General features: G+C 40.8%; 2 protein-coding genes across 6 annotated transcripts in view; one reads left to right on the top strand and one right to left on the bottom strand.

The window, feature by feature from the left end:
- Positions 1 to 22575, top strand: part of LOC140739509 (dedicator of cytokinesis protein 2-like) — a 651201-nt gene that overhangs the window by 378305 nt on the left and 250321 nt on the right. The gene's annotated exons all lie outside the window — the stretch shown is intronic.
- The window catches only part of LOC140739510 (protein INSYN2B-like), a 79057-nt gene that overhangs the window by 40997 nt on the left and 15485 nt on the right, over positions 1 to 22575 (bottom strand). For 3 of the 5 annotated variants that reach the window (XR_012101660.1, XM_073067874.1, XM_073067876.1), the window contains one exon: positions 6272 to 6346. The exons of 1 other annotated variant lie outside the window; for it this stretch is intronic. Coding sequence is in view for 3 of the 4 variants with exons in the window: in XM_073067874.1 (XP_072923975.1) it covers positions 6272 to 6346 (75 nt within the window). In the remaining variant the exon portion in view is untranslated. Of the gene's footprint in view, positions 1 to 3234; positions 3307 to 6271; positions 6347 to 22575 lie in introns of those variants that run through there. One more of the 5 variants, XM_073067875.1, reaches the window with a different exon arrangement.

Here is a 22575-nt window from a genome sequence, read left to right as displayed (position 1 = left end):
CTTTTGCCTCCCTCTCTTCTTAAAGAGTGGAGTGACATTTGCAATTTTCCAGTCCTCAGAAACCATTCCAGAATCTAGTGATTTTTGAAAGATCATGACTTAATGATCATGATTCTCTATAATCTCTTCAACTACTTCTTTCAGAATGGTGGGGTGTAGTCCATTTGTTCCAGAAGATTATCTACCTTCAGAACTTTAATCTTCTCAAACACTTTCTCCTTAGTAGTAGCAAATACGCTCACTCCTTCCCCCCGGCACTCTCAAACATCCAGCATACTGCTAGTGTCTTCCACATTGAAGACTGATGCAAAATACTTATTAAGTTTATCTGCCAATTCTTTGTCTTCCAGCAGCATTTTCCACAGGTCAATATTCTCTCTTGCTTCTTTTTTGCTCTTTATATTTCTGAAAAAAAAACTTCTGGTATCCTGTTTTATATTATTGACTGGCTTTCCTTCATATTTCATCTTTTCCCTGTTTATGAGTTTTTAGTTGCCTTTTATTGATTTTTAAAAGCTTCCCATCCTAAAAAGTCCCACTAATTTTTGCTATTCTTATCAAATGTGTACCAATTTCTTTCTGAAAGTTCTATCTAAATTTGCTTCCATTACATGATCTAATAGTTCAATGGACATCATAACCTTCTCTATAAAACATCTTGTGATATCTTCGTATTCCAGTAGTTTTAAACAGCACCCTTAGTTATGCACCCACCTGCCAATGGAAATTCTCCCCAATGCCTCTCAACAACTCCACTAATACTCTCAGTTAAATCTTCTCTGTTTTGCATCAGCGTATCTCATCACTTGACATAGCTGAGGCCCCTCATGCCCAATGTCAATGAATAATTCTCCTCATCCAGATCTTACATTTCTCCTTAAAGTGAGATGCCTGGCATTTGATGTAGAGCTTCATTTAAAAACTACCTAATGGTTTTAAAAGTTGTAGCTTAACTACAGGAGATGCAGCTTTACAAAAGGAACAGCTTGACAATATCTCCCTCTTTTGTGCCATATTTTCTTACTTTACATTTGACGGTGGTAATATTTTTGATGAAGGAATTGAGCGCTGGAATCTCTGGTGAGTGGATAGTTGCTCTCTGTGCTCCTCACTTGATTGTCATTTGCATTTTAATAGGCAAAGCACAATAAAAGCTTAAGAAGTTACAGTTCATCTAGCTTTAATATACAAGTGAGTGTGACTTTAAAGTTTGTGATAGTTAAATGCTGACACAGTTCATACAAAAATTTAAAATGCAAACAGTTACAAAAAGTTACACTTTATTAGCTAACTCCTGCACCTTGGCCACAGAGTGTATGTGTGTGATCTTCATTGCTGTAGCCCATCCACTTCAAGTTTTGAAGTGCTGTGCATTGAGAAACGCTCATCTGCACATCCATGTTGTAACACGTTATTAGTTGAGTTACTGTTGTCTTTCTGTTAGCTTGAACCAATATGACCGTTCTCCTCTGATCTCTCTCATTAACAAGACATTTTTGTCCACAGAATTGCCATTCACTGATACTTCTTTTTGTTTTTCACACTGTTCTTTATAAACTCTTGAGTCTGTTATGCATGAAAATTCCAGGATATCAACAGTTTCTGAGATACTCAAACCACCCTGTCTGGCACCAACAATCATTCCACAGTCAAAGTAATTTAGATCAAGTTCCTTCCTCATTCCAATGTTTGGTCTGAACAACAATTGAACCTCTTGGCCACATCTGCATGCTTCTATGCATTTAGTTGCTGCCATGTGATTGGCTGTTTAAATATTTGTATTAATGAGCGGCTTACAGATGTACCTAATGAATTCTAAATAAACAGAAAAGTCTGGTGATTGTGTACTCATGAGCACACAAGTAATTAGTCTGAAGACAATAACAAAATCCATACAGTTTTGAGCTTGGATCTTTGAACACTTGGAATTGTTTGGAAGCCCATCCAACCTCATTATGGGGAGTAGGTAGAAGTTTTTTGGGTTGGGTTGGATTTGGGCTCAAGAAATGGGCTTTGAGGTTTGGATGAACCCACTCGTCCATTCTTCAGATGTCTGTAGGTACTTTTTGGATGCTCAGAATTTCTGTGAGTTCCAGAAGATTGAACCTTGAGTATCCCCTCAAATTCACAGTCTGACTGCAAGACACAGATCAGAACTGATTGTCCAACACTGAATAAATCAAAAAGTGCTAGTGATTTAGATACTTAATCAATCTCAAAAGTATCAATTGAAGTACACATAGTGTGTCATATGCAGCACAAAGACTTTTATTTCTGTGTTTATTTGATTTCCTGACACTAAAACAGTAAATTAAACACAAGATCATCAGTCATCTCAGCCTATTTCTCTTGTCAAAGCTAACCTTGGCTTTGTAACCTCATCTCCAGTTATTTTTAGTTTCATCAAGGGAAGAGTGCTGAGCAATTGAAGAACATTTATTTTCTTTTAAAGATGTGTTGCTCTTATTATAGACCCCTTTTGTACTTGAGTCTGAAACTCAAACACACTGACCTACTTCTCCAGCCTAGGATTACCATTCATTTCAACCCTCCTCTTTGACATGGTTCACATCAGGCAAGCAGTGAAGCTGAAAGCCATTTATATACTGTGGTGTTGCATCCATTGGGAATTGGACTGCGATGGTTTGAATTGATGTAATGTTTTTTTAGTAATTGTCAAGTGGGCTGTTGAATAACAAAATGAGACCTTCACTTCATTTTAACTGTTACCGTTACAACTTGTATTCTCAAAATGGGTTGCTTCATATAACTAAAGTTTTTGTGATAGTTCAGTTACTCAGTACTGGAATTGGCACCCTTGTTTTTGTTATATAGAGTCCTAGAGCTCTACAGTGCAGAAAAAATTCCTTTAGTCTACCATGCCCTTGCCAACATTTTGCCAATGCACACCGTTGCTAATTTTCCTGCCTTAGAGCTGTAACGTGTGAGTTTATCTGAGTCTGCCACCTCTGCTGGTAGCACATTCCAAATATTAATCACTCTGTGAAAAAAATCTTCCTCAGATCCTGCATAAGTCTCTAGCCATTCACTTTTAGCAGATGTCCTCTTGGTTTTAAGACCTTACCAGGGGGAATAGATGTTCTGTCCATCTTCTCTATGACTCTCATAATTCTATACACTTCATCAGTTCAACCCCCAGCCTTCTATGCTGCAAGAAAAAAAAATCTCTTCCGTCAACTGAAGTCCTCTGATCCAGGCAACTTTTGAGTTTCAGTAGAATGTTGTCTGGATACCAGGGCTGGAGGACTTCAGCTCTTCAGTTCTTCCTTGTTCTCCATTTGCAACCTAAAGATGTGAGTTTGTTTATGGAACACCTTCTAGTTCAATCCAATACATAGATATCACTCAAAGATGTCGGTTCAGGAACAGTAACCTTGCATGCAAATATATCAAAACAGGGTCATTAGAACAGAAATTATCGAAGTGCATTAAGTATCAGATAATCTAATTTTGTGTTGTTAGTTGCAGATGAACTTTAGGCAGTATATTGCAGGAAATCCCTTTTCTTCCTTAAATTATGCCAAAGCATTCAGTCAATGCATATCTGAGAAGGCTTGATGCCTTGGTTCAATGTTTTGTGAAGTTAAAATGCATCCACTTATCAAGCCCTTGCATTCACTGGATGTCCGGAAGTGCTTTACTTTGATAAAATAACTTTGATGGATTGACACTGGAGGAACCCAGGAAAAACAGCAACTATTTTTCCATAGAAGATTCCCACAAAGAGAAATATAGGAATGGTGTAATGTCTTTTCTGTTCAGTAATATTGCTTTAGGACTCTGTCTTGGCAACAACTCTCAGATCCTAGGATTCTAGAATTCTGTGTGGACTCATTAAAAAAATCCTTGTGAACTTCACACCCATTTTGGAGTGGATTCTTTCAGTACTCACCAGACAGTCAGCCTGGATTGATACACTAAGGCTTTTGGAATGGAATCTATATCATGGATCAGTGGCGGGGTGTTACTAGCTGCGCCACAGTTGATGCTTACATAAAGCTAACTCATCCAGTGACTCCCTTACCACTGCACTGAAGTGCCAGCATAGGAGAAGACTAATCAATTGGATGAGAATTCCAGGAACTGGAGGAGGAGTAGAAAATTGGAAGGAGGAAATGGTACTTCTGAATTTTTCATGTCCCTTTCATGTTCAACAGTAATTTCTTCGTATTTCACTGTACCACAGAGTAAAAGTACGGCCGTTTGGATTCTGAATGGTTTACGCTGTCATCCTTAACCTTCAGTATTTCCCCAGCCACAGTGTAATTGTAAAGATCCATTGTACATTTCTCATAATAGCAAGATCTTGTAGTTCTGATTTTAATGCTTCTTTAGTCAATGGCGTGGAAAGAAAGATCTTGCAACTATATGGTATCTTTCACCACTTTCATTCAAAAGCAATATACCCCTGATGCTGAAAATCTGAAATCAAAACAGGAAATGCTGGGAATACTCAGCAAGTCAGGTGACACCTAGAACACAGGCACACAGATGTTGCTTGATCCAGTGATTCTTTTCAGCTTTTAATGATTCTCAGTCTTAAGATCTCACAAGACAGTTGCTGAAGTACTTTTTGAAATGGTGTTGTTTTAATTTAGAGAATGTGGCAGCCAACTTTTACAGGGGTGCTTAAAAACAGCTTTGACACTGGCACCAGATCATTTATTAACTCTTGGGTCATAATGAGTCGGGGCATTAGGATGACTCTCTCGCTCTTTTTGGACATATCATACTATCATTCATATCCAGCTGTGAAAACAGACAGGGCCTGTTTGAGACTTCAGCCTAAGGATGACAGCTCTTACAGTGTGCGCTCTCTTCGTTCACCTCAGTAGCGTCAACTTGGATTATTCATGGGTATGGAGCCCAAACCTTCATCCTCGCAAATGTCAGTCAAATGAACAGATTAGGTGAGAGTCATTTCATGGGATGTATCCATCAAATCTCTCTGCACTGTGTAATGTTCGCATATCATTCATTGTACTGTAAACTATGTAAGGAGGCAGCTGAGAGTTGCCTAAGCCCCTGAAGTCTTTCGCTAAATTTCTCAACTTCTGTCTCCAACTTTATGATACCGTTTAAAAGCCTTCCTCATTGAGCAAGCTTACTGTGACCTCCAGTATCTCCTTAGATGGTTACCAAGATGACTGATAGCAAACCTGTGGAGTGGCATTGGATAAACAGTGCCTTGTAAAAGTATTCAGTCCCCAACCCTTTATTCACATAATTGTTCCCATACCTCCAGGGATTTTAATCAATTTTACTGAGAATTTTATTTGTGCATCACAAGCTCCCTTTTTCACAGTTGAGCCTTAAAAAACAAGGAAAATTGTAAAGCACGAAAAACTAAAAATTCAAAAACTGAAATGTCAGAAGTTCAAAAGTACTTATCTCCCTTTCCTCAGGACCTAGTTGAACCACCTGTCACAGCCAGTGGTCTTTTTGGATAAGCATCTACTAGCTTTGCACAATGTGATGAAGCAAGATTTGCCCATCCCTCCTTGCAACATTTCAAGCTGGTTAAGGTTTGGACTCTGACTGGGCCACTCAAGAACATCAATTTTCTTCATCTGAATCCACTCTATTGCTGCCGTGGCAGTGTGCTTTGGGTCATTGACTTGCTGAAAGACAGATTTCCTCCCCAGTTTAAGTTTTGTAATAGAAGCCAGCAGGTTTTTATCCAGGATCTCTCTGTATTTATCAGAAATCATCTTTCCATCAATCCTGACCAGATTTCCAGTCCCTGCAGCAGAAAAGCATCCCCATAGCATGATGCTATCTCCACCATACTTTACAGTAGAGATGGTGTTATCTGGCTGGTGTGCAGTATTAGGTTTACCCCACATATACCACTAAACAAGGCATGTCCTTCCCCATAAGCATTTTGGAAAGTTTCACTCAGAAGATACTGGAAAGATGTGGAAGAAGGTTTTGTGGTTGGGTGAGACTAAAGTGGAACTATTTGGTCTCAACACAAAGTGATACATGTGGCGTAAATCTAATAATGCTCACCGTCCCTACTATAAAGAATGGTGGAGGTAGCATCATACTAAGGGGATGCTTTTCAGCAGCAGGGACTGGGAATCTGATGTGCAGTATCATGTGGTTGTAATACTCACTTATGTGAACAAAGGGTTGGCAACTGAATACCTTTACAAGGTATTGTATAACTACATTAAAAGCATTATGTAAATGAAAGCTGTTGCAAGCAAACAAGAGAAAATAGTAATAAATGAGTGAACTGCTATACCTGTAGATGATACAGGCGGTGTTCTGACAAGTGCTGCAGTTACTGAGGTCCTGGCCAGTCCGATAGAAGTTCCTCCTTTAATGTAAAGATGATCAGTGTAAATAAAGGAAAACAGAATCTCACACCAACAGATTTCACTGGAGTGGGCAGTAATGGAATGTGGAAACAGGTGCATTATTCAGTCAACACATCTGCTCACAAACATATGTTTGAAATTGTCAAGGCCCATTCCAGGAATATTTAATACTTTTTATCTCTTGAACATCTTTTAATCCATTAAACTCACTATGATTTGAAGAATTATGGAGAGAGATGAAAAATTGCTGTTCATCAGGGAGTTCAGAAGAAATAAAAGAAAGATATATATTCCATACTTGCAGTGTGTGTGTGTATGTGGGGGGGGGGGGGTCAAACACAGTTCTGACAGTGTTAACAGTTTTGCCACATTCTTGCTGATGAAACACATCTCCATGGCATGATGCTACCTGCACCATACTTTACAGTAGGGATGGTGTTACCTGGCTGATGCATAGTATAGCCATAGGGTGGCATGGTAGTGTAGTGGTTAGTACAATGCTTTACCGCATAGGTGACGCAGGTTCAATTCCTGCCGTTGCCTGTAAGGAGTCTGCGTTCTCCTCATGACTGTGTGGGTTTCCTCCGGGTGCTCTGGTTTCCTCCCACAGTCCAAAGACTTACTAGTTGGTAGGGTAATTGATCATTGCAAATTGTCATATGCATGATTAGGCTAGGATTAAAGTGGGGGATAGCTGGGCAGCGTGTCTCGAAGAGCCTACTCCACACTGAATCTCAATAAATAAAGAAATGCACACCCGTAGTGAGAGCAGGGGAAGATAAACAAGAGAATGTGCTCAGTTTAGGATGGAAATGATGTTAATTCCTGTCTCAATAATATTCCGGTGATAATGACATTAATTTATTTTGTATATGTGATTTACTTTATATACTCATCCTCCATTTTCTATATTTAATTGGATAAAATACTCATTTTTATCAGGAAGTGTTGCTATAGTTTTGACCTCTGTTGTAGTTTGCTAAGACTGTTCAGGCAGTCTTTGTCATTCGGTAAATAGAAAAGGTGCTGTAATACGCAGTAAGAATAAACTCTGACCATTTAGTAATTAGACCAGTTGCTGCAGAATGCTGTTCAAATGCAAGATTTGGTGAGTAAATAAATTCATTGGTTGACACGCCGGTGTCTGTAGATACAGTCATTAATTTGACCTATGCTGTAATGAGGTCAAGAAGGATATTCAATGATCATGAACCTGGAGATGGTTACATATTCAAGTAGCAAGTTCAACAATGGAAGCAGAGTGCCTGACAATAGATTTGAATAAACATTGAGAGTCCTCAGGAAAGATAACCACTTAGACTAATTTATTGGCAGCTTATTGAATATTGAATTCAGTAGCAAAGCAAAGTGCTTCAAGGGACTGGGCAAAATAGGAAAACAAATCAGAGTGCAGGGGATATTGGTCTAGAGACCGAGGCAGAGAGGGTGAGAGTGTCGGCAGATAAAGAGGAGTAAATACCATATTCTTAGTTGTTGATGGGTAGCCAAGATGTGTGCAAGAAGAGACAAAGATTAATTATGGGTCATGGGAGGACGGCAGAGTTTAAATGATAATCTGAGGAGAGGGACTGCCTGTGACATCTTGGCATCTCTTCTGTCTCCAGTCAACACACAGCAACTGTGAAGGGTCAATACTGTACAAAAGACCAATGTAAACCCCACATTTCATACTCCGTTTGGCCCTGAGGGATAAAGCACTGAAAGAGGCCCTTCAGTGCATCAAAGCCATGCTAACCATCAACCACCCATTTACACTGATCCTACATTATTTGGAGCCCTCTGTCTCCTGTCTCCAATCCTCTTCCTCCCCTTCTTAGATTGATCAGCCTGCCATCCTTCACTTCCTCTCCCTGCCGTCTACCAATAATATTTGACCACTGTCTCACTTTTCATCTTTACACTAGGTAAGGGCTCTTAGATATGACACTCTTAGATAAGCACATGGATGAATGGAAAATGGAGGGCTATGTGGGAGGGACGGATTAGATTGATCATAGAGTAGGTTAAAAGTTCAACACAGCATTGTAGCCTGAAGAACCTTCATGGTGCTGTACTGCTCTACGTTCTATGTTCTTATCCTCCATCTTCACGCAGTCCTGATGCAGAGCTTTTACCCAAAGCGGCAACAGTTTCTTTGTTCTCACAGATGCTGCACAATCTATTGAGTTCCTCCTGTAGTTTACTATGTTAATCATACTCAGTATCTCAATTCTCCCCAAACTCACGTCAAATCTCCCCAGCTTCCGCTATTCACCCACGTACCATAGATGATATAACCTGGCCAGTTAACCTGCATGCCTTTAGAAAGATCCACACTCAATGATTCACAAACAGCTTTTCTCCTCTATCTTCAGATTTCTGAATTGTCCGTGAACCCATGGATACGACCTTGTTCTTCCTTTTTTCACTCTTTACTTAATTTTGTAATTTATGATAATTTTGTGTCTTTGCACTGCACTGCTGCCACAAAACGACAAATTTTATGTCACCCAAGTCAGTGATATTCAGCCTGATTTTGATTCTGATGTGGGAGGAAGTGAACGCTGTCACAGGAAGAACAAGCAAACTCCACGCAGGCAGCAAATGATCTCTGACAGTTCAATAAACCAAGCCAGTTTGCTCATTTACTATTTTTAGGATAGTTTTCTCCTGAAGCTCCCGCAGTTCATGGAGGTGATTCCACTGGTTAAAAAATTGTTTCATACCTGACCAAAGTACTCACTCAAGTACCAACCCCAATACTATGTGCCTACTGCCGATCTCAAAGGCAAGGCATGGTATGGCAACAGCCCTGCCCAGGACCACAAGAACTTGCAGAAATTAGTGTCTGAAAATACAGTCACACTCTTTGAGACCTGTCCCTCGCAGAATCTCTCTTTACATTTATTACAATCGTTCTTCTCTTAAATCTCAGTTCAAAGACTGACAGAATTATTAACAATGTCCTCTGTAGCTGTAACATGATATTCTGCATTCTGTTTTCTCTTTCCTATCACATTGTACTTATGTATGGCATAATCTTCCTGACTCTCAGTAAACTCAATAATAATGATTGAATAATAATTCACTGTAGTAAGTCACAGCTTTTGTTTGCAAGCCATCCAGACAGATCCAGACTGAGGTGATACAAAAGGAGATTGCAGTATACAATCTTACAGTTAGAGAGAAAGTGCAGTGCAGGTAGACAAATAATGGACAGAGACCATAACGAATTAGACTGACAGGTCATTAACTCATCCTTATCATGTAAGTGGTCCTTTCAAGAGTCTTAGAGAAACAGGACAGAAGCTGTCCTTGAGCCTGCTGGTATGTGTTCTCAATGTTTTATATCTTCGACCTGATAGGATGGGAGAGAGGAGAGGGTGATGGTGTGGGAGGATGATGTTGGCTGTTTTCCCGAGGCAGCAGGAAGAGTCAGCGGAGGAGAGTGTGGTTTTCATGATGGACTGGGTTATGTTCACAACTCTGTAATTTATCATAGAATTGGGCAGAGCAGTTGCCACACTAAGCTCGGATACATTTGGATCGATGCTTTCTTTGGCGCCCCTCTGTAACTTAATTCACTTCATCATTTGCCAAGACCCTGTAGAAGTCGTTCAGATTTACCAGAATAATGGCAGTGATTGAAACCTTCAGTTCAGAGGAGAGAAGGAGAAACTGAAGCAGTTCTCCTTGGAGCAGAGCAGATTAAGCTGGTATTTAGCAGAGATGTTCTAAGTTACCATGTTTTATTTTAGGGGGAAAGGAAGAGTCAGTTTGCAGTTGGGATAGAAACCAGAGAACATAGTATTAAAGTTAATGGGAAATAAGGAGATGAACATTTTGTGGTTGGCAGATTTTGAAAGCATTGACAGAAGATAATTTAAAAATATAATATACTTCATAAAGAAATAAAAAATACAGGATTATGGGAAAGGACAGGGCATGGGAATACTTGGACTGCTCTTCAGAACTACTTTCTGTAAGACACGAATCTATGATTAACTGGGGCCTTCCAGTCTTTGTTGATTTCAGCTGGTTCAGCTCTGAATATGAAACACGAAAAGCAGAAAACTCAGTCAAAGGAGGAAGCTATCTATTGACTACACTAATCAAAAAGCAAGGCTATCTTACACAATGATCTGATTAGTATTCACCCTCTTCACAACATCAGTGAGAGCAAGTTATTTTGTCTTTATCGCATTTTCAACATGCGATATTACCGTACACAATTTGGCTGCTAAGGTGCAACTATAACAACATTCCAAAGGTCACCCTCATTCACCTTTGGGGCATTTCAACATTGCTAACGGCACACAGATTTTTCCCATAATGACGAATGGCATGTTATTAACTTTGAGGAGCTGCTGCTTCTGATGATTAATTAAAGTGCAAAGATGAACTGACTAACTCACTGACAGGACTCTGGATTAATGTCTATCTCTTGCCCCATTAATTCAACTACATCACACTGCTACAAGTTAACTTCCAGTATCCACTACCTTCAGCAGAATGTCAACAACATGCTAAGAAATAGGCAGGCAACATCCTATAAACCTCAAGTCCGTTAAGGGGTCCTGTTTGTTAATTTGCTAAATTGAGATTCCATTGATTTAAAATTCTACAGTGGAGCAGCTGGATAAGGAATTGGTCTTTAAATTACTTGAGACTATTTAGTTAGGCTGTAGATCCTCTGTATGCTCTGGGCTCCATATCATTTACTGCCATTGTCTAACAAAGATCTATTGATCTCCTTCTCAAGAGCTTCAATTAACCCCCAGTGAACAGATCCTTTTAAAAGAAGATGTTCCAGAGGTTCACTGACCTGAACAAAATGAATGCTGCTCTAATTCATCCTCAAGGTCTTGCCTTGAAGTTAAGGTTATGGTCTTTCTTGATTACTCTCTAGACAAAAGAGTTTCCAATGCTGATGTAAATTAATTTGCATGACAATTTAAATGTTTCAGTTTGATTAAAGCATCAGACAGCAAGAAAACAGGTCCTTCACCCACTAACCCGCTCTGACCATTAAGCATATATCTACACTCATCTCGAGTTATTCTCCAAACCTCTTGTCATTGGGATATGCGATGAAATTAGCATACCCCGGGGAAACGCATGTGGTCACAGAGAGAAGGTGCAAATTCCACCCAGCTGCGATTGAACCTGCCGAAGCTGTGAGGCAAAACCTTTACCTTGTGCGGTAATGTGCAGACTGGTCAACAGTTAATTCCCTCAGACCTCAATAATATTTGCATGTTTTGCACAAATATTCAGTCGTGCTGTTAATGCTGATTATATAAGTGGATGAGCCTGTCATGTGATATCTGTTACTTTGCAGGGATGGTTTTAGTGGGGGTGGGGGAGTGTGAGGATGATACTCCAGCCAATATTTTTTCGAGTGTACGGTGCTTGGCTGAACAAATAAGTTGCCATGAACTATGAATCTGTGTTACAGTGTGAATCAAATTTTGTTTTTGTAGCTAGTGCTTTTAGTTGAAACAGTATTTTTCATGATACATATGGAGTCTGTGCTAAGACAGAGCAGTGGAGTTAATGATATAACATAATGTAATGGGAGCTGTGTCTGCTTCTCAGTCTTGGGGTGCGGCTGTGTCTGACCCAAGTTCTCTGTGACACGAGTCAGTGAATTATTGAAGCCCTTCCTATGGAGGCATTATGCAAATGAAGGAAGGGGAAGTAAAAGAGAGGGGAGGGTGGGGATAAAATCATAAAATAGATATATATATATAACTGTATCAGAGGCCTCCCCTTGTCCAAAGATTCTCATGTACAGATAGACATGATATTCAAGCATCATTTCACATTAGTGCCTGAATATTTGGATACACTTCACTGCAGCTTCCTCCACGTGCTTGTGTTAGAGGTCAGAGCTGCAGTCTAACAGCCAGGCAAGTACCTGAGCTTCCACCCAACTCACCCTGATTAGCTGGTCACCGCTGAGATGAAATAAAGACACAAATGCTGGAAGCACTCAGCCACATAGACAGCATCTAATCTATGGAGAGAGAAACAGAGTCAATGTATCAGGTCTGAGGCCATTCAATAGAACTGGGAAAGAGAGAGACATTTTATTTTTAAGTTGGACATATGGTGTCAAAGGCAAATTAAAACTGAGTTGTTTTCTCTCTTTCTCAATTCCAGTCTCAGACGTTAAACATTAACTTTATTTCTGTTTCTTCAAATGCTGCTTCACCTGCTGAGTATTTTACACACAAAGTGTAGGAGGAACTCAGCTAGTCAGCAGTGCTTCTGACATTCACGTTCTCTATTTCGTATTTCCAACATTTACAAAATGTTTCTGTTATTTCGATCAAGGAGATGGTCTGATGGATCTGTAGAATCAATAGTCAGAGGACACCATACTAAAGGCCCTGACCCCAGTATCACTCAATGCCAACTATTTCACAGCAGATTGCACAGGGCATCAATAAGAACCTGCACTGATAATCAGCATTTATGCTCTTCTAATCCAGAACATAGAAATCTACTGCATATTACAGGCCCTTCAGCCCACAACGTTGTGCTGACCATGTAAACTACTCTATAAACTGCCAAGAATTTCCCTATCGCATAGCCCTCTATTCTTCTAAGCTCCATGTATATATCTAAGAGCATCTTAAAAGCCTGACACTATCTTTCTGGGGTCTCATTTTCTGGATACTGGATCTCTACCTAAACAATTGAGTGGGGTGGCAATATCTGCTATAATTTGGGAATTATGTGGAAGATACCAAACAATCAGCCCAAGTGATGCGCAACAATATGCTTCACAAAATCTTTCTTTGCAGTTAAGATCCAAGCACAAGACCTGACACTTCTTTCCACAGGTTTCTAACTTCTATTAAAACAATTCACTGTTGTGTTATCATACTCACTCCTCTTCCCAAGTTCAATGCTTGGGAAGAAGTGTGAGTATGGTGAGTAAGAAAGTTCCTTAGTGAGGAGCTTTCTTCTGAATCCTCTATTAGAACTAATAGAGTCTATCTAATATTTATCACATCTCATTTTGATCTTGCCCGATAGTAGCATTTCCTCATTATCAACACTATCAAACATTTATATTCTACAAAATTGCCTATGGTTACTGTTGTGCATGTGGATTGTTTACACAACTATGTTATTAATAAAAATGCTGGAGACGGGAACTAAGTTTCATGGTTCATTACTGGTAGAGTCCAAACTTGACACACACATTCAGATCAATACACGCCTAACAGCACATGCAACAATGTGTAACTACAACATAAAGTAGTCCCTTATTATAATGTAGACTATACGGTACACTCCTCCCCTTTTATTTTAATAGCGTACCAACTGTTTTTTATTTACTGGGGCACTATGCTAAACAAATATGTTTACCCTTAACAAATTATAACAAGGTAACTTAATTATAACAAGCCTTCTTTTTCTTTTCTTTTTTTACTTTTGGTCTAAGACCCATTCAGAGCTGAAGTCTCCGGGGAGGTCTTCTCTGCCTCTTCGGGTAAAGTCTGTCCTGAATCGTTTGCTTTGGGGAATGACTCTCCACAGGTACATCAGGTGGGTCATCAGCACTGATGGCAGGATTATCTGTAGATGAAGCTGATGTGGTCACATCAGGAGTGTTTGCTTCTATGTCAAGGGAGTCCGGGCAAGTTGTTGTTGTGTTTTTCACCTGAGCATCCAGGATTTGGTCCACATTACGCCTCCATACTTTGTCTCCCACTTCCACTGTATACATCAGTGGTCCGTCTATGGCGGAAATTGTACCCGGCTGCCACTTTTCAGCCCAGTAATCACGTGCAAGAACTGACTGTCCTACACTGAAGTTCTGTGTTGACTTAGCATCCAGGTGTTTGAACTGTCTGTTCTCCACATCCCGCTGTACATCTGGTTTGAGAAGATCCATGTGGGACCTCAGGTTCCTGTTTAGAAACATCATCGCTGGAGTCTGGTTAGTGGTTGCATGTACTGCATTACGATAGGCAAGGAGGAAGTTGTCTATCTTGTGTTGCTGAGGTCTATTTTCGCAGTCCATTGCCTTGATGGCTTCCTTGAATGTCTGCACAAATCTTACTGCCAAGGCATTTGTGGATGGATGGTAAGGAGCCGATGTAAAGTGTTGATTCCATTGTTCTTCACAAAACTTTGGAATTCTTCAGAGACAAATTGTCGTCCAATGTCTGTGCAGATTTGCTCTGGTATGCCATTCCAGGCAAACATGGTCCTCAGAACTGAAATAGTCTTTTCCGATGCAGTTGTCTTCATTTTGATGACCTCTGGCCATTTGGAATGTGCATTGATAGCGATTAAAAAGATAGAGTCCATGAATGGTCCAGCAAAGTCGATGTGCACTCGTTGCCATGGTGATGATAGCTACTCCCATGGATGGAGAGGGGCTTGTGGTGGTGTGTTCAAGATCTTTTGACATGCAGAGCAGTTCTTGGTCAAGTCCTCAATCTGTTTATTGATTCCAGGCCACTACACATAGGCACTGGTAAGACTTTTCATCTTCACGGTACCCAGGTGCCCCTTGTGCAGTTCCTCCAGCACTCTGGTGTGCAACTCGTGAACCACATATTAGTGTTCCCCAACACACTGACAACTGCTCCTTCCTCGCTGAGAAGGCTGGAAACAGTGTGTTACCATTCGCTGGCCATCCCTTTACCATGATGTCATACACTTTTGACAATATTGGGTCATTGCATGTTTCTCTTTCAATGAGGCTGTTTGTCACTGGTAATTGTTCAACTATTGTTATGTGAAAGACCTCTGCTGAATCCATTTGTGTAGTTATCTCGGAAGTTGGCAGTGGTAAATGTGACAACCCATCTGCGTTTCCATGTTGCTTGGTCCCCTTGTGTTCAATGTCATACTTGTGAGCTCCTAAGAAAAGAGACCATCGCTGCAGCCTTTGTGCTGTCGTCACTGGAACGCCTTTTCTTGGGTTGAAGATTGACACGAGAGGCTGATGGTCAGTCAACAGGGTAAACTTTTGACCATACAAGTAGTGACTGAATTTCATGACTTCCCACATGAGGCTTAGGGCCTCTCTGTCCATCTGTGAGTAGTTGCATTCAGCTGAAGTTGGCTTTCTTCAGGCAAAGGCTGCTGGACTTCCTGAGCCATTTGAAACTTGTGCAATAACACAGCTCCTATCCCATGGGGTGAGGCATCACAAGCCAGTCGGATTGGTAAGGCGGGGTCAAAGTGCGCGAGCACCCCTTCTGAAGTTATGAGTCTTTTATTTTCTTGAAACACTTTCTCACAGCTCCCAGTCCACTTCCATTGTGTCCCTGTCTGTAATAATGCATTTAATGGGTGTCGGACTGTGGATAGGTTAGGCAAGAATTTGTGGTAATAGTTTACTAGTCCAAGATATGCTCTCAGCTGAGACACATTTTCATGTGGTGGTGCCTTAAGCACTGCTTCTATCTTGTCTTGAGACATGTGTAAGCCATCCTTGTTGATCACATGCCCACAGTATGAGATTTCATTTTTGAAAAACTCACATTTCTGTCGATTAGGTCTGAGTCCATATTCTCGTAACCTGGTGAGCACTTGTTCAAGGTCAGAAAGATGTTTGTCGCCAACTTTGCCGGTGACAATGATGTTATCCAAGTAACCCTGAGTCCCTGGAATCCCCTGCAGGACCTGGTCCATTGCCCTTTGCCAGATTGCAGGAGCTGATGCTATCCCAAACACCAACTTGTTGTACTGGTAAAGTCCTTTGTGTGTATTTATTGTCAGGTATTTCTTGGATGCTTCATCGATTTCCATTTGGAGATAAGCCTGGACAAATCGATTTTTGTGAAATGTTCCCCTCCTGACAGGGAAGCAAAGATGTCCTCAATACGAGGTAGAGGATATTGTACTGTGCGGAGAACTGGGTTAACAGTCACTTTAAAGTCTCCACATATGCGCATCTTGCTTGGATTTCCTGGTTTTGTGCTGGAGGTTCTCTTCATCACTGGAACAATAGGCGTGGCCCATTCACTCCAATCCACCTTTGACAGGACCCCAGTCTGCTCCAGATTTTTCAGCTCTGCCGCTACTGTAGGATGGATTGCATATGGCACTGGTCGGGCTTTGTGAAATTTTGGACATGCATTTTCCTCAATCGCAATCTTTGCCTTCATGCCCTGAAGTGTTCCAGTTCCTTTTGTGAACACTTCCTCAGAGTCAGCAAGTATTTGTGACAGTCTCTCAGATGTAGCCTTGCTGCCCTCCTTTGCTGACACAACTAGTGTCTAGATGGTGTGTCAATCCAACTGGATTTTCCTGAGCCATTCACATCCCAGCAACAGCGGTCCTCCATTATTCAGTACACAGAGGTTCAGCTGCTGTGTTTTGTCTCTGTAGGTCACTGTCACTTGAATTTTACCTTTGGGACGCACTCTCTGTCCTGTGTAAATCTTTAGCAGTAGTTTAGTTCGTTTCAGAGGTATGTGAGAAAACAGTCATTTGTAGTCATGTACAGAGATCACTGATAAAGCTGAGCCTGTGTCCAACTCCATTTTCAGCCTCACACCTGTCACTTGCGGTGTGATCCATATTACTCTTCGATTATCTGTCTCTTTCATGCTGTGAAGCTGCAGACAAGACAATTCACTTTTGTCTGAGTTGTTTTCGTCAGGACTGCTTTCTTTCATTTTGGTACATTGTTGCATTTTCCTTTCTGGGGTTTCTTGTTTCTCTGTGTTTTGTCCTTTTTCTGCTGTTTACTAGCTTTGCATACTCTGCCAATGTGGCCCTGTTTGCCACAGTCTCTGCATTCTTTGTCTTTAAACCAACAGTCCTCAGGGACATGTGATATGTTCCCACAATTGTAACATTTCTTTCCTTCATTTCTGTTCAGTGACATTTTATTTGTAGCATATTCCAGAGATTTTTGTTGTATCTCTGAAGCATCCCGTGCTGCTGTTTCCAATGATATTGCAATGTTCAGCACCTTCTCTAATGTAAGGTCTTTTTCACACAGAAGCTTCTTCTGTGTGGTTTCACAGTGCATGCCACACACTAACCTATCCCTCAATGTGTCTGATAGACCAGCTCCAAATTGATAATGTTCTGATAATTTGCACAATTCAGCACAATATTCAGAAATGTTTTCATTTTTGCTCTGATTCCATTTGTTAAATTTAAATCTTTCAGCAATGACCAGTGGTTTGGGGTTTAAATGCTGTCGGAGAGTGTCAACTATTTGCTTGAATGCTTTGTCCGCTGGCTTTTCAGGGGTTATCAAGCTCTGTAGCAGCCCATGTGTTTTTGCTCCCATAATACTGAGTAAGACGCTTTCAATGTAAGTTAAGCAGTTTTCAATGCTACTGTCAAATGCTGTAATGCTTCCAATCATCACCATCTTTGTTATGTTAATTTAGTCCAATTTTCCTTGTTTTCTTTTTAGCTAGCTGCTTGCAGTCACTGCACATTCCACTTGACTCACATGTCCTTTTTGCTAGTGCCACAAGCGCACTCCATCTAGATGCATGTGTCGCTCCCTTTCATCTCCCTTTCTCTCTCTTCTCCAAGTGTCATTATCAACTAAAACACAGCGTTCCGATAAGATGTAGGTTCATAATCCTCGTTGTCAATTTGTTGTGTATGTGGTCTGTTTACACAACTATGTTATTAATAAAAACGCTGGAGACGAGAACTAAATTTCATGATTCTTTACTGGTAGAGTCCGAACTTGACACACACATTCAGATCAATACGTGCCTAATAGTGCATGCAACGATGTGTTACTACAACATTAAGGAGTCCCTTATTATAATGTAGGCTATACGGTACAGTTACTTAACTGGAACTACTCAGACAGCCAGATCTGTTGACCCGATCACCAGAGGACAAGCACAGCAGGTGCAAGAGAATAACACTTCCTCTGAGTTTGCCTCCATCCCTGACCTGAAATTATGAAGCTACTCCTTTGTCATCAGTGCATTTGAATATTGCAACTTCCCACCCATGAGCACAATTCAAGTACCTTCACTGGCAGTTCAGTGAAGTGGTTCATCAAATGCAATTTGGGATGCACGGGTAAAGCAGGTCAAAGTTTGGCAACACGCACAAAATGCTGGAGGAACTCAGCAGGCCAGGTAGTATCTACGGAAAAGAGTACCTGTATAGTCGATGTTTCAGGCTGAGACCCTTCAGGCCCAAAATGTCGACTATACTCTTCTCTGCCTGGCCTGCTGCGTTCCTCCAGCATTTTGTTTTGTGTGTATTGCTTGGATTTCCAGCATCTGTAGATTTTCTCTTGTTTGAGATTACCAGCTGTTACCATTATAGTGTATGTTGGATCTTGTTTTGCACACATTGGAGGTGAATTTACTCTGTTACAACTGTGAGCAAAATTCAGGCATATTTAAATGGTAGTCTATTATTTTGGAGAAAGCTGGCAAGATTGGTATTGCTCCAGAAATCCTTACTGTCTCATATTTCTTTAGACACTCTTTCTGGTAGATGGCTGACACTGAATCCCAGGATCCCAGGATGACCGGGTACCTCTTCATCCAATGAGTTTTGTGTGTTCCTATTTTCTGTATTAGCTGCACAGAGAGATGTTAGCATTGGGAATGGTGCAGTGCTGAATTCACTAATGCATATGCAATTCACAGTACAAGCTGGAACTTTTAAATCGTTTTAGTAATTTTTCTTACTTGTACTTTGGGACATAAGGTCTGTTATATGAAACTGTTTCAGGAAAGTTCAAGCATACAAATGATGAAATCATTAAAAGTATATGGAAGAGCTTAACTCTACCTCACAGCAATACCGACAGTAAGCTCAACCCGACGGCAAAACAGACAATGCTGGAAACATTCAACAGGATAAGCAGCATTTGTGGAGAGAGACCCAGAGTTAACATTTAAAGCCCAAGACTGGAAATGACTGAAAATAACTTAGTTTTATTTTACCTCACCTACCGCATCTCCAACTTAAAAATAACATGTTCATTTTCTTCCTTTCTTCACCTTTCTGTCTCCAGCTCTGCCAACGTCTTTTATGAACCTACCAATTCGCATAGCTATTTTGACTATACCTCTTCCCACCCTGTCTCCTGTAAAAAAGTTAATCCCTTTGCTCAGTTCCTTTGTCTCTGTCACATTTGTTCCCAGGATGAGGCTTTCCTTTCAAGGACTTCAGAGATATCCTCCTCCTTCAAAGAACAGGGTTTCCCTTCCTCTACCATTGTTGCTGCCCTCACCTGTGTCTCCTCCATTTCTCGAACATCTGCGCTCACCCTGTCTTCACGCTGACTTAACAGGGATAGAGTTCCTCTTGTCCTTACCTACCACCCCTTGTGTTCCAACATCCAACTCATCACTCTCCGCAACTACCACCATCTTCAACGAGATCCTACCACCAAGCACTTCTTTACTACCCCCCCACGCCACCCCCAGCTCTCCTCTTCCTGCAGGCATCACTCCTTTGGTGATCCCCTTGCCCATTCCTCCTTCGCCACTAATCTCCGTTCTGGATACAGAAATGTTTCAGCTGCCAATTCATCTCCATTCAAGGCCCCAAAAAGTCCTTCAAGGTGAGGCAACACTTCACCTGCAGATCTATTCGGGTTGTCTATTGTATCCAGTGCTCTCAATGCAGCCTCTCTGCATTGATGAGACTCAATGTAAATTAGGGCACAGCTTTGTTGGGCACCACTGCTCTATCTTCCATAAGCGGAAATTCCTGGTGGTGAACCATTTTACTTCCTATCCTCATTCCCGTTCAGACATGTCAGTCTATGGCCTTCTCTTCTCCCAAGATGAGGCTACTCTCAGGGTGAAGGAGCAACATCTCATATTCCATGTAGGTAGCTTCCAACCTAATGGCATGAATATCAATTTTTTTTTCTCTTTTTCTTCTTTTTCCTTTCCCCCCCTCTCTACTTCCATTCCCCACTCTAGTCACTTACCTTTTCAGCTCACCTGCCTATCACTCCTCCCTGGTGCCCCTCCTTCTTCCCTTTCTCCCACAGTCCACTCTTCTCTCCTATCAGATTCCGTCTTCTTCATCCCTACACCTTTCCCACCCAGCTGGCTTCAAGTATCACCTTTAGCTTGTCCTCCTTCCCCTCACTCAACCTTTTTATTCTGGTATCTTCCCCCTTCCTTTCCAGTCCCAATGGAAGGTCTCACCTGGAATGTTGACTATTTATTCATCTTCATAAATGCTACCCAACCTGCTGATCTCCTCCAGCATTTGGTGTGTGGTGTTTTCTTTCTTCCCCTGTTTTATCGAAAGGCTTCAGACCTGTAACATTAACTCTCCTCAGATGTTGCCTGACCAGCTGAGGGTTTTCAGCGTCTTTTTTGCTTTTGGTTCTGGAGTTGTATTTCTTCAAGCTCTCTCCTAAATTGTGTTCTCAGACTAAATATCATTATTGGTCACATTTATAAGTGAATTTCTATTTTAAATATTCATGCACCTGCCACAGTCAGATCTTTAACTCAGTGTAGAAGACAGTAAGTGAAAAAAGATAACGTACAGGACACATACATAGTTTAATCTCTGTTTTACATATACACTCAGTAGCCACTTTCTTTAGGTACACCTGTACGTTAATGCAAATATCTAATCAGCTCTAATGTGCCAGCAACTCAATACATAAAATCATGCTAACGTGGTCAAGAGGTTCAGCTTTTGTTCAGACCAAACATCAGAATGGGGAAGAAATGTGACCTAAGTGACTTTGACCATGGAATAATTATTAGTGCCAGACGGGGTAGTTTGAGTACCTCAAAAAGTACTGGTCTGGGATTTTCATGCACAGCAGTTTCTAGAATTTACAGAGAATGGTGTGAAAATAAACAAAAACAGTGAGTGGCAGTTCTGTAGGTCAAAATGCCTTGTTAATGAGAGAGGACAAAGGAACACGGCATGACTTGTTCAAGCTGGCAGGAAGGCGACAGTAACTCAGATAAGTACACGCTATAAAAGTGGTGTGCAGGAGAGCATCTTGGAATGCACAACAGATCGAACCTTGAAGTAGTTGGGCTACAGCAGCAGAAGACCACGATAGACACTCAATGGCTACATTATTAACTACAGGAGGTAACTAATAAAGTGACCACTGAGTGTATAACTACTATTAATAATTTGATGCCATCATTAAACTTCTGATAAACCTGTTAAACTTAATTACATGGAATCATAGAATTGTACAGTGTGTTAATAGGCCATCCAGCCTATCTCAGCAACACTGACCAGTAGGTATTTTCTTGAATTAAAATCATTGCTGAATATTTGGTCCATAGTTCTTCAATGCATAAGTGATTCAAGTGTTTATCTAAACACTTTTCAAACACTTTGCTGTCAGCAATAGCTTCAAATATAGGATGGGCAGCTGTGTGTCAAGAAACAAAAGATAAATAGGAAAGGTTTGGAGGGATAAAGGTAAATGGGACTAGTTAAAATGGACATGTTGTTCAGCATTAATGAGTTGGGCCATTGGGCCTGTAGCCATGTTGTGTTGCTCAGTCACTTTATGCCAACAATGTATTACTAAGGACATATTATGTTTGACCAATTTGACAGAATGTTTGATACGGTAACAGCGTTGATGAGGATAATAAAATTGATGTGTTACACATGGACTTCCAGAAAACTATTGATAACACTTATCAGCAAAGTTGAAGGCATGACAGAAAAACAACACTGATAGTGTCAAACCATCATTGATTCAGTAACTGGCTTGTGGTGAATGGTTGTTTTTCAGACTGTTAGAAGGCAGATAGAGGCATTAGCGTTAGGGCCTTTGACATTTTTTTATATCGTTAAAAATGACCTAGACTTGAAGGTGCAAGTTGAAATTCCTAAATTTGCACATCACACAAAATTTGGCAGTATTGTGAATTGGGAAGAGGATAGTGACAGTTTGCAGCATGTTATGTGTGGGCCTGTGGAATGGGCAGACAGACACATAGCAGATGGAATTTTATAAGGAGGTTGAAGCATATTTTTCTAAAGGTGATGGAGGAGAGAGGAGGTTGTGGATATGCGTGCACAAATCAATGAAGACAGCAGGGCAAGCTGGCATGGTTAATAAACCATGCACAATTCTGGGCTTAATCCATAGAGGAATTATGTAAAAAAAATAGGAAAGTAGTGAACCTTTGAAAACACTGATCAGCCCTTAAATTGAGTAAAGGCTGATTTATACCTGTGAGTACGGGCTACACCATTGTCCTGATTTTCACTTCTGTGTAGGCTCTACGCTGTA

This window comes from Hemitrygon akajei, chromosome 15, assembly GCF_048418815.1.
Source record: "Hemitrygon akajei chromosome 15, sHemAka1.3, whole genome shotgun sequence".
Lineage (NCBI taxonomy): Eukaryota > Metazoa > Chordata > Chondrichthyes > Myliobatiformes > Dasyatidae > Hemitrygon > Hemitrygon akajei.
This window is presented reverse-complemented; position numbering and strand designations above follow the sequence as displayed.